This window comes from Salvelinus namaycush, chromosome 27, assembly GCF_016432855.1.
Source record: "Salvelinus namaycush isolate Seneca chromosome 27, SaNama_1.0, whole genome shotgun sequence".
Classification (NCBI taxonomy): domain Eukaryota; kingdom Metazoa; phylum Chordata; class Actinopteri; order Salmoniformes; family Salmonidae; genus Salvelinus; species Salvelinus namaycush.
Genome location: NC_052333.1, coordinates 38,458,834 through 38,471,137, shown reverse-complemented (window position 1 = coordinate 38,471,137; position 12,304 = coordinate 38,458,834). Strand labels below are relative to the sequence as shown.

General features: G+C 44.7%; 1 protein-coding gene across 1 annotated transcript in view; it reads right to left on the bottom strand.

The window, feature by feature from the left end:
• Positions 1 to 352: 352 nt before the first annotated feature.
• Positions 353 to 12,304, bottom strand: part of LOC120022410 (adhesion G protein-coupled receptor B1-like) — a 197,207-nt gene continuing 185,255 nt past the window's right edge. Inside the window, exons 18-33 of the mRNA XM_038966296.1 lie at positions 11,746 to 11,889; positions 11,420 to 11,489; positions 11,023 to 11,125; positions 10,629 to 10,672; positions 8,006 to 8,132; positions 4,528 to 4,631; positions 4,308 to 4,410; positions 4,005 to 4,155; positions 3,658 to 3,727; positions 3,471 to 3,537; positions 3,008 to 3,265; positions 2,791 to 2,889; positions 2,631 to 2,667; positions 1,664 to 2,328; positions 1,301 to 1,408; positions 353 to 550 (exon numbers count right to left, since the gene is read on the bottom strand). Of these exons, the coding sequence (XP_038822224.1) occupies positions 353 to 550; positions 1,301 to 1,408; positions 1,664 to 2,328; positions 2,631 to 2,667; positions 2,791 to 2,889; positions 3,008 to 3,265; positions 3,471 to 3,537; positions 3,658 to 3,727; positions 4,005 to 4,155; positions 4,308 to 4,410; positions 4,528 to 4,631; positions 8,006 to 8,132; positions 10,629 to 10,672; positions 11,023 to 11,125; positions 11,420 to 11,489; positions 11,746 to 11,889 (2,348 nt within the window). The remainder of the gene's footprint in view (positions 551 to 1,300; positions 1,409 to 1,663; positions 2,329 to 2,630; positions 2,668 to 2,790; positions 2,890 to 3,007; positions 3,266 to 3,470; positions 3,538 to 3,657; positions 3,728 to 4,004; positions 4,156 to 4,307; positions 4,411 to 4,527; positions 4,632 to 8,005; positions 8,133 to 10,628; positions 10,673 to 11,022; positions 11,126 to 11,419; positions 11,490 to 11,745; positions 11,890 to 12,304) is intronic.

Genomic DNA, 12,304 nt, shown 5'->3' with positions numbered 1-12,304 from the left:
GAACCAGAACCAGTCCTTGGAACCATCCGTCACTATCTGACACTAAACGCCAGTCAATATCACACTGCTTCTCTAGTGTTGCTCATTATCATGTCCTTGCTTGAAAACAAATCTTGATGACAACACAATAGCCTCCCTCCTTTCATCTCTCCATCTTTCTCTTGTTGAGGGTTTGTAGACATGGATTCTGGGTTCAGCACTCTCTCAGCTCTCTCTTCCCCCACCTCTCTTCACTTGTTTGTTCTTGGCTTCCTCTCCTCCATCCATGTGGATCCATGGCTCTTCTTCTCCCCAAACCAATAGAATAGGTGACCGATTTTGAACTACAAGGAACAATCTCAGGCTCATCCTCTCAGACCTCCGTCTGCAGGTCAATGATGTCCTGGCTGACCATTGAGATGGTGGCTCCTGCGTTCTCCCACTCCACCTGCTGCATATGCAAGGGCGACACGGCCAGGGGCTCTAGGTCCTTCCGCACCCAGGCAGGCGGCGAATGCTGCGTCCTCTGGACCCCATCCCAGGGTCTCTCCACCTGTTGCTGCTGCTTGTCCTGATGAGGTGAAAAGTGGAAGGCCATGAGTATTTGTGTCATCAATAGACCCACATTGGATTTGGTACGTTCAATGCAATAAAGCTGGACCTATATTTTTATGAAAATTGTGAATCTGGTTGATAGGCAGACCAATGGTCATTCATTGTCCTATTCCTTGTTTATTCCAACAACTGTCAATCGACTAGCCATTAACTAACTACCTTTAACGTAACTTAAAAATTGTGTAATGTGGATTAACTGTTCCTCTTATACTGGGGGCTAGTGGTGCATTGCAATGCAGAGTATGCCCTATTTAAAATGCCTTAAAAGGTGTATTCAGTCAGTTAGACCAGTATGGGTAATAGGACTCACGCTGTGGTTTGTTTTGTCACTTCCTCCAGAGGACACGCTCCATCTCACAGACTGTAAGGAAGAAGAAAAAAATGCATAGTTTAAGTAATTATCTTAAAAGACTTTTAATGCAATTAACAGCTGAGGTCAAAGGGGTTTGCTGAGGTCAATGTGGTTTGCGGAGGTCAAGTTTTCGTCAAGAACAATACTCTTATGTAAATAAAGACTCAGCATTTCTGCATGACGAATCTGATTAAAAGATGTTCCTCGGCTTGGAATGGTCTCTCTCTCTCTATTGGTTAACGTTGTCTAGCCTAGCGACTACCCATTTATTTTCTACTGTATTTATCTTCAATAAAATAACTGTATGTGAATCTTTATGTACACTGTTAAATAGATTTCTATATGATTATTTACCTTGCTGTCTGAAGCAGGGGACTCTCTGTCTTGTTTCTCAGCGTGATGTAATTTCCTGTTGAGGTCCTGGAACATGTTCTGGTGACGTTTCCTTGTGTGCATGATCTTCTACAGGACACATGGGAATAAGAATAGTAGGTCAGCAAATGGCACAAAATGACTCAATTTTAGACAAATTAAATTTTGCTACTGATGAATTCTTTCTAGATTATTGGTTAATATACAAACATGCACTTGAGTTTGCTTAAATGTAGCTCTTTGACGTTATTACATGTTTATTACAAGTTTATAGATGAGCTATTAACATGATAATACAGTATTTGTTGTATAATAACTTTTTGTTGGTTACAAAAAGATACATACCTCGAAATCTAATTCAGCATAACGGGACTTCTGTCTCTCCAGGGAGCTCATGGACAGTGTGGAGATGGTCTCGCTCTTGGACATCATGGAGTTCAGAGAGTCGAAGGTGTCCCCCAGGCTGCTGTGGGTGATGTGAGACTCGCTGGACATGTTGTGGATGTTCTGGATGGGTGAGTCCCTCTCCGAGTAGGACACGCTGACCCGGTCGGACGGTAGCGTCTTGAGTCCGAAGGTGGCCTGGGGTTCGGCGAAGGGCCCACTGAGATGAACCAGCCTGGTCTGTGGAAGCTGCTCCACGCTGATGTTGTACTTGGACGGGTCCTCTTTGGCCTTGCGAAGGGTGGAGGTGGTGTTGGGCAGGAGCAAGTAGCCACTACCGTCGGGGCAGCTCCCCTCCGCCTGGCTACGCGCCAGGTCGGCATCCAGCTGCTGGAAAAGCTCACCATCGCACACATAAATGGGTTTCCCGCAGGAGGACGGGTCCATGCCGCCATGCAGCCGGCTCTTCTCCCTCTTCAGGGTGAGGGTGTGGCTGGAGTACTCGGGCACAGCCTGCATGTGGGCCTTGATGGTGTGGGAGGGCAGGGTGTGGAAGTTGGAGCTCATGGGGAGGGGCAGCTGAGGTGGGAGGGGCATCTTCTCCTCACAGGAGGAGTTCATACCACCTAGAATAAAGAGGAGGGAAGGGGTGGGGGCAAATAGGTAAGAGGGTGCACTTACAGTGCAATCATGCTGGGCATGTCTGTTGATTCACATTGATTGAAAGGATGGTCAAATGTAAATAATAGATTCAGAAATAATCAAAAGGCTGTGCTGAAATGTTTTCCTTAAGTAGCAACATGCCTCTAAAATATCTTCATTCTAAATGGACAAATAAAGGCCCTATGCCCTTCAGGAATGAAAGGGCAATTAAGTAAGTGAATGGAAAAATGGTTAGGGGGGGGGTAATGAAAGGAAAGACGCTCACCAGGTCTGTTGGATTCAGCATCCTTCTCGAAATCAGACTGCAAAAAAATACAAAGAGAAGGTTTTCTTAGTATTTATTGAACACTTGTACATTGAAAACACACGACTCAATCATTCATAATGATTTCATTCAAGACACAAGCATAACCAAAGACACTCACCATGAGCTGGGTGTGGTGGCTATTTTGGATGGAACTGCCAGAATCTCCATTGCCATCGTCCTTACGGTCAACAACTCTGCATTTCACTGCCTCTTGGACCTATTAGAACGGTGGCAGAATGACCAAACAGTCAGCTACATTCTGATGTACCCTTTCAGAACACCCTCCAATACAAACCAAAACATAGGAAAATAACACTGGAAAACGTCGCGCTTGCCTCTCTACGCAGGATGCAGTGCACCATGACGATTATGAACCCTTCCAGGGAGTCAAAGACCGCGAAGAGGATCTGGAAGAGAGCGGAGCGGCGGTCGGTCATGGCCAGGACAGCGGACATCCAGGTGAGGGCCAGCAGGGGCAGAATCACACAGGAGCTCCACAGTGACGCTCCCGCTCGCTCCTTCAGTTTGACATCGGTGATGCCGTCCTTGGACACCAGTTTGTTGAAGACCAGGATACCAATTACCATGTTCACCTGTTCAAAAGAAGTTGAAGACACGATGAGTGAGACAATTGTAGTGAGCAATGGGTTTAACTGTGGTTAACAGTATGTTTAACAATGGGTAGCCATTGGTTGAACTACTATATGTCATAAGAGAATGCATGGTAAAGTATTCATTAATAAGTATTTGAAGGTTTTAATATATATATACATATTTTAGATATACAGGGATATATACCAGAACAACAGCAGCAGCGGGTCCAACAAACGAGTAGAGGAGTCCATCCTCCAGAGAGAGCCAGCAGCTACAGGGAACAGACAGAACAAGAACAATTATTACATGAGCTAGGGTAAGGGAGTTAGAGAGAGAGAGAGGTAGAAGAAAGAGAGGTGAGGAGGAAGAGACAGACTGAGGTTCAACGTACTAGTTGACGGTGCCATATCCCTTAGCCTTGGTAAATCCAACAGACACAGCCACCACCAGAGCAGGGAGTCCTATACGAGAGAGGGGGAGAGAAGGAACAGAGTTAGGATTGAACGAGAAGACAAAATGGCAGAAATGGAGGAAAACACGCAGTTAAGAATGTCCAAAGATGGTTGGAATTAGGTGAAGTCTGGAAAAGGAACGACGGACACATTGACAGACTCATACAAATATAATGACTTTATCTACTCTTTTAATGGGGATGCCCTTTCTAGCAATTATGTTTCTCTGGACAGAAACACAGACACAGTGGCAGACAGACAGAAAGCCATTTATTAGGGCATGTACCCCAGCCCAAGCAGAGGAAACGCTTGCGGATGATGCGGTTGCGCAGACGGCCCGTGACAGCCATGTAGGACTGCCATGCTTCCGTCAGCACCCAGCAGAAAGATGAGAGGAAGAAGAAGTGAAGGAGGGCAGCTACCACACCACACACCACCTGAAGGAAGGAGGGAAAGAGAGAAAGAGAGTGAGAGAAAAAAAACGGTGTCAGTGGTGCGGCTAATCCCCAAGGCCTCAAAGCAGGAAGTCAGTCTAAGCCATAGAAAAGAAGAAAAAGAAGAGAGGGGATTGGTTAGAATTGTGCCCTACCTTGTTGCGAGCCTGGGTTTGTCCAACCAGAATGAGGGCATTGGAGCAGATAATGGAGAGGCAGAAGTTGATGAGGATCACTGAGCGCTCCGAGCGGATATACCTGGAGGACGAAATGGAGAGAGTGAGGACGGGGGGAAGACAAAGAGTGTTGCTCACACAAAAACATATGATATTACTGAAATGTCTAATAGTGGTTTTGCTTCCATGGGGCACTTACTTCCAGACGGAGACATAGATGATGATGAGGAGCAGAAGGGTGAGAGAGGAGACCCCACAGCCCACGATGAGAGTCACAGAGGGAAGCAGAGTCTTATCCATGTTCTGTAAAGAGAAGACAAGACAACACAACGCATTCCCTTAGTACGGTGCACACCAGCAAACACACCCACATGAAAAAGGCTAACACCAGAAAATGAACAACGACACACACACACACACTAGCAGTGAGCCTTGTGGGCAGGCTCTCTGCTGCGCTATCTGGAACAGCAGACGGCTCCCTGTAGGCAGACAACTGAATGGCACAATTAGGCCACTGCTAAGGCAAGGTGACCCCAAGGTGAACGTGTCAGAAAGATGAAGCGGCGAGCCAGAGACTTCGCCCGAGGTCACTGCGTTTCCCCATTGAGCTTTTGAACCAGCAAATGAGGCGAGAAGGATACAAGAACATATATCTCCTGCTACTAAGCAGAGGGCGAGAGAGAGAAATATCCTGGGTGTTCCAGCGTGGTGGCTTGCTGTTATTTTCTCCTGCCATTGTGGTGTGACAGCGGTGCTATAGCTGCAGTAGTAACCTTCTACGGATCTCCACCCACCCTTACAAGCTGATATCTGCATAGATTTATATGCTGTTGTGTCTTTCTATGAGGGGATTTTTACTGTGTCTGTGTGTGTGCCTAGTATCTTCTCACCCCTCCCTGCAGTGGCCAGGTGGGCTGTTATCCCGTGCATTAATCTGACACCCCCTGCCCTCCCACGTCTCTGACAGCATCGGAGGTGCCCACCTTTGTCTCAGACAGCCCTGGCACACTGTACTCCCGGCGGCGGGCACACGGGAGAGGATGTCGCTCCCCTGTTAGCCCTGTTGCTGACTCACCTGTGTGGCCCACGAGGGCACCAATACTGATGAGAGGAAGCCAGTGCCCCCCACCCGCACCCGCCAGCTAACTGGCTGGGGCTTATTGCCTCGCCTACCGTCCCCCTGCTTTGATATATTTTGTGGGGGTTGAGTTAATTGAACACCTTAGATTAATCTGCATCACCGTGGTGCAAATGAGACACGGACGAATCATGTTCAGGCACCCAAGGTGGAAGCCTTCATAAGCGAAGAGTTCTAACTAGGCATTTTGATAGGGGTTAGGAATTGTGGCACTTATAAAGCGAGCTAAATGCTGAGGAAGAAAATAAATTGGCTATCTGGGATCCTTGGGACGTCACTTTGAAGTTGAAAGGTAAAATGGTTAAGGCTTTGGCCTTGCAGATAATGTCTGAGAGGCTAAAATGGGGATGAATGCAGTGCCTTGGAGGGCTGTCTCTGTCGCTATCTGCTCTCTGTGTGGACCTACCTCATATCCCTGCACAGCTGTCAAACACCACCTAAGGCAGCCAAATCCTAAATTAGCACAGCAAATTTGTTTCGAAATCTATCCAACTACATCAGAGGCTTCCAAACCAGATGGCAGACAGCGAAGGGGTGCGCTGAACTGCCTTTTGCTTCTACCTTTTGCTAATGCCAGGGAGAAAAAAAACAGTGGCAGCAGTATGCTAGCTTCACTATATCCCTCCCTATCTATCTGTCTATATGGGTTGATGCAGCCTTTAGACATGGGCTACTGAATTAAACTGTAATTGAACCTGTCTTGAGTTTGCCCTTGACGGAATCCCAATGTTCCCATGTTCTCCTAAACCTAGAATCAGGACAACAACAAAAAAGTCTTTATGGTGCCTATTAAGTGCGCATTTTCATTTGTGATAAGGCTTGATTACCCAGTGCGCACAGCTCTAATCGGGGTCCATTGGTCAAGGTTATCTTCACTGACTAACTAGGTGGGCCACTCCTGCCTCTTTGACCATGTGTCCAAGACACGTTCTCATTGGTGCAGGGTCCAGGAAGCAGACCTTATCAAATGAGAGCTGAAACACTGCAGTGTCTGGCTGTTCTCTCCTCTCCCATACAGCTGGCAGGCGGAGGGACAGTATTGAAAATGTCTATAGTACACATCAAAGGATGGTGGGGCGGGTGGAACCATCAATGCACAACCAGAGGTGTGCCTCTCATTGGCCAGCATCTTTGCCATTTTTCAGAGAGACTTGATGCAGCCCGTGGGGGACAAAATGATTGGCGTAGCTGGCCGTTGACTATGGGGGTGGGTAGGGGTGGCTGGTTTTTGATGTTGTCTCACAAACACAGGGGGCGCTGTAGCTGCCTTTCTCTTTTCCAGGCTGACAACAGAGACAAATCAAATGATGACAACAGGTCTAGAGACAAACAAAGCCCAGATTGCATCTCTTATGTTCAGATTGGCAGCATCTTCCGCTGGATACAGCAGAATCATGCAGTCCAAGCATACTGACTGGCTGTGCTTTTGTATAGGCTTAGACATGCTTCTGCTGGGCCCTCCACGGTTTAGTATGTGATATTTGCAGTGGAACGGAAGATAATTCAATGCGCAATTAAAGCGATCCGAGAGACACACGCGTTTCTCTGAATTGTAATAGCAAGTCCCATCTGTTGATTGTCACTGTGGTTTTGTTCATTGCAGCAAACTCAGCACCAACACTGCACAAATGGGTAAACCATTATCTCTGACCTGGGGGGTTGTATAGGGGGAGGGGATGGGGGTTGTTCTTCCTCAATATCCCAGTTATCAAAAATCACACAGATGAGCTTGCACCACAGAAGTCGTTCCCAGGGCAACTAGAGAGTGAACCGCTATGGAGGCACAATCTAAACGGGGTAAATTATACATTGCCTTTGCGCAATAGAGCTCTATACATATTGATAAAATGAATACACTAATCAAAGTATATGTTCCACCAAGTCAGTGCATGCTGTGAAAACTATGAAATGCAACTCCCTATGAATTTGAATACCCAAAATGCATGAATTAAGAAACTTGATCAAATGGAAACACATTTCTGATATGTAGAATACATTCTGATATGATTAATAAGCCTAAGTGCCTGAATACCATACACATTGTTCAGGTGATGCATGTAACGTTAGCTATTCACTCTATTTGTAGGCTACAATGAAAACATTTAGCATTATGTTTTTCAACTTGAATTTATCTATTTCATTCAATTGTTAATAATTACACAGAATTGCCTCCGATTATTAATGCAGACACGGGCATATGTCATTTCCACATAATTGATTAAGAAAATGTATTGAAAACCATCTTTAAAATGTAACGACTAGGCCTATTATCACAATTATTCGACAGTTATTTTGATACATATTGAATGCCATTTCTATCGGACATCAACATGTTGCACAGTTATCTGATCATTAAAATCACCAGGCTATCAAAACTATAGTCAATGGCACCTGCACCGAGACAAAGACGAGGAAGCTGGCAGCGCGAAACTGAGTCATTCGAAAAACAACGCCTATGTTTACATCTCATTCTGTCACCACACACACAAAACGAACATTAACATTAAAGAAACACACGGTAAATAGGCGCATCACTTACCATATCAGGGTTTAGACGCGCTAAAATGGCGAAGGTGGAGAGCCTGTCACACACGCATTTGGTTCTGAATGAATCAACAGGGACCGCTCTGCAGCTACGCGCAGACCAAGATCCAAGCAGCGAAGAACTGCACAGGGCGAGAGTGAAAGAGAACAGCGGGTTATGTATGAGTGAGGAAACATTTTTCTGAGAAATGATTAAAATCATTCCTCTACATCCCAAACAGTTGTCACTGTAGAATATAATAAGACCACATAAAATATGCCCAGAACACTTGTAGTAGCAAATCACAGGTCTTTCAGTTTTGCATGGTCATTTGAAATGTACATTTAACATTTTAGTCATTTAGCAGAAGTAGTGAGTGCATACATTTTTCATACTAGTCCCCCGTGGGAGTCGAACCCACAACCCCGGCGTTGCAAGTGCTATGCTCTACCATGAGAATGTATATTTTTAATACGTGATTGTTATGATATGTGATATGTGTGTGAGTTTTATCCAAATCTATGTTCTTATTACACTGTAATGATATAAGAACAAACCTGTTGTTTTCACAAGACAAGCTGTTTTGTTATAATGAGTGACTATGTCTCATTCTGTAATTGTAGTTCTGACACCTGAAATGGTGGCTCTGCTGTGGGATGAACACTTTATTGTTGCTAATGCTATACCAAAAACATAAACAATTATCTGTCTAATTTATATTCTTTGACTATCTTTCAGAAGCAGTAGTATATATGAGATGGTGGACACTGGAGAACCCCAACAAGCCTATCGTCAATATACTGAAAGAGGAGATTGTAAAAGAGAATCCATTTCTTCCAGCAGACTTTCTCAAATGTATGAGTAAAATAAGAAATATGAGTGAATTTCTGTGGATGAGAATGGATTTCATTTGTGCCCTTCTGCTAAATCATGCATGGCCTTATGGTTTGTGCATGGGAATCACTTCACCACATGACCTCTATATGACTGCCATAGGGTCTTCTCTAAACCTTTTGAATATCTACGGTGTATGATGTTAACTCTCAGTTAAGATGGCCACTATGGATTTTCATCCAAGTATATCCAGTTTTAGGTATTGAGACAAAGGGCAAAGTCTTGTCATCAATGACCACTAAAATACATTGTAGTCAGCAATCTCCAGACAGCGACAATCCCTTTTCCTCATCATGGAAGAATGAGGGATGATACACAAGCGCGTCACATGTTCTATGGCAAAATCCTTATGTCACATGGGGGTAAAGTTATCAGGCTGCACTGATCTTGCCACCTCACAGTGTTTCACATGTTGTGAGTGTCAGGGGGAGAAAATGGAAAGGTTTGTTTAACTGTAAATATCTGACTGTGTAGCTTCGAATGGGGATCAGACAGAGTAGGTTAGCTTGGAATGAGTCTTATGTCTAATATCTAATGCTAATAGCATCTCACTGAGAGGAGGACACTGACTCTAGACTAGCCTAGCTTAGCGCTAGGCCTCAATCTGTGTGTCTATAGCATAGCATAGACAGTTGGGCGTGGATTGACATGTAGAATAATGGCATCTCCCCCATGAGCCTGCCTCAAAACCAAACAAGTGCTGCTCCACAGAGTAAACATTGACCCAAACTCTGATCCAGGGCTTCTCCCTCTCTCCCTCTCTAACCATTCCCCCCTCTCCTCCCTCCATCTTGGCATTAATCACATCCGCTGTCCAAAATTAATCTAATTTAGCTGGAGGCACGTACCCCCTCCCTTCTGAAAGTGTATGAGCTAATTACATTTTCTCCTCTTCCTCTTTTTCTTCTTCTCTCTTTAGACTTGGGCTGCTTTTCTCAGGTGGGAAGGGAGTCGGATGTGGATAGGGCCTCAGTTGAATGCATTGCAGTGTTTATCTGTGATCTACAAGTGTACAAATCTAAATGTAAATGTACGGCTGGCTGCCTCCAAAATAGTCCCTATGGAGCTCTGGTCAAAATTAGTGTGCTCTATAGGGAATAGAGTGCTATTTAGGATGCATGCACCCTAAGCCCCACGGTGATAGATCCAGAGCTGGGGGTAAACAGAATGTCAGGGGGTGTTCGTAATGCATTAAAATGCATCTATTTTTTTATTTTTTTAAACGTTCACGTTTCACTTCCTTTTAACCTCTGTTAACCTTTAAAAGGACAACATGACAACGGGAGAGATGGGAGAAGAAGAGTTGCCATTGTCTTTGGATGGTTAGAATGAAACTTTACGTCAATGTTGCCTCTGTGTTGTGTCCCTCTCTAGTTAGTGTGGTATGTATGGATCCTGATGACCTGTTGCTCAGTGAAAGGTGTCACAGGGGGGTCTGAGGATGAGAGAGGCTGCTACCAATAAAGCCCAGAGAGATGGGTCATGTCAACATGGTCTATTGATGCTCTGTCCCTGCTAGTAGAGATGATTGACATTACAAGAGATGCAACACTACTGCATCACAGTGACTTATATAGCTAAAGGGTGAATGGTCATATAAAATGACAGAAGCAGGAGTGAATGGATCTTTGAGCTGGCAGGAATAATCAAGTATCCCCAAATGGGTTGACAAAATGATGAAAATATGGACATTTATGAATGGAAATACACAAACGGGATGTAAACAACATTAGTCACCACTTACGTTTCACTCTCATCCCAGGAGATGCAAGTTTCATTTATGGTGTCCTGAAAAAAGAGAAAAGGCGGGGTAAGGATCTAAGAAGAAGGAAATGCGTGTGGTGCCCAATCGAAGCACAGTTGGAGTCCTCCATCTACCACCATATGTGTGAGATGCAACAGCATGGTGCTGACCACCATCACACGTTTCTTTCACGCTAACTTTCACGCCACTCCTCATTACCATAATGGCGCAGGTTTATGTATGCAACTTAATGTATAACTCTGAAGTTTGTGGTTTAAAGATCAAAACGATTTAAAAAGTAATTGCGGCACTGCAAGTGTACAGGAGATGTCAAATGTTGGATGCTTGTTAAAAACGTGTAGTTCTGAAGAGCCATTATCCAGGGGAAACTTACATTATGTTGGTGGGGGAACTCGATTTCCACTGGGGGGGACAGCAGGCCTGGGGTGGGCTTGACCACAACTGTGACTACCTTGGAGTTGAGGACGGTGCTGTTACTGAAGGGATAAGAGACAGGACATTTGGTCAAATAAAGCACAGTTTTCTAAAAGTACTGTAGGTTTAATTCCGGTAGTTGATTCAATGGCAATCAATGGCTGGCTACTTCAGGGGAATTCTAAAATGATTTGCATATTGTTGTTTTTCACCGTGAGTAACCATATGTCTGTAAGTCACTGAGTCCTAGCCCAATTTAGGTTTCAATTGAGGACAGTCTACCTTCCTCAAGGTACTGTATATCTAGAAGGCACTGTAAAAGTGAGCAGTATCAGTCATTCAGTAAGGAAGGATACCTTTGGAAGGACAAGATAGAGCTGAGGTTTCTGTAGAGAATGATCCCGGTCACAAATGCAGTGGTGCCCTCTGTAAAAGACAAAACCCACAATTATTATCATTATTCCGCTGTTTCACTAGGAGAGAAGAAAATGGTAGACGTCAACAGGAACAGACAAGAGCTTCTGAGACTTTTTGAGTTGGTAGAACTGTTTGTTTTACTGTCTTCTATCTGTTTCCTTAAACAAATAACACATGCATGTCATTTATATATGCAGACTAGCTGTGTATGCATCAGTGGTTGTGAATGTACACTCTTTAACTACAGTATGTATGCCATTCTCACCAGACTGGTCGATGGACAGAGCGTCACGGGAGACAGTGATCTTCTCTTCTGAGGTCCTGACCCAGTCCATCATGCCTCTCCAGCCTTTCACCGGGAAGGTGAAGTCGGTGGTCATGGTTGTGGGGCGCTTATGGATGCTCAACACTGGAGAGGAGACAAAGAGATATAAGATGTTGTGTCAAAGAGTGTTCCTGGAATACATGTTGTGTATAGGATACATTGACTCCGTTAGGGTCTGGTAAGTGAAGAATCAATTCATTGAACCCTGAACAAGTTGAGGGCAGCTATGGCTTCATGCGTCACGTCTTTAACTGTCTGGAGGAGTTGCTGCTGAATCCTGTGTGAACTGCGATTGTGAATGTCACCTTTTGCTATAGCCAAGACGACATGGCAAGATATTGCTGACGCAATGAGAAAAAGAAGCGTGAGTTCTACAGTTTGGACAGTGTGTCTTTTCTGAGAGTTTATGTAAAACCCAATCTGCTACTAGCTTCTTCCCACATAATTGGTAACTTGCAGGATGGGGTGAAGCTTTGCATCATAGCGTCCAGCTAAACAT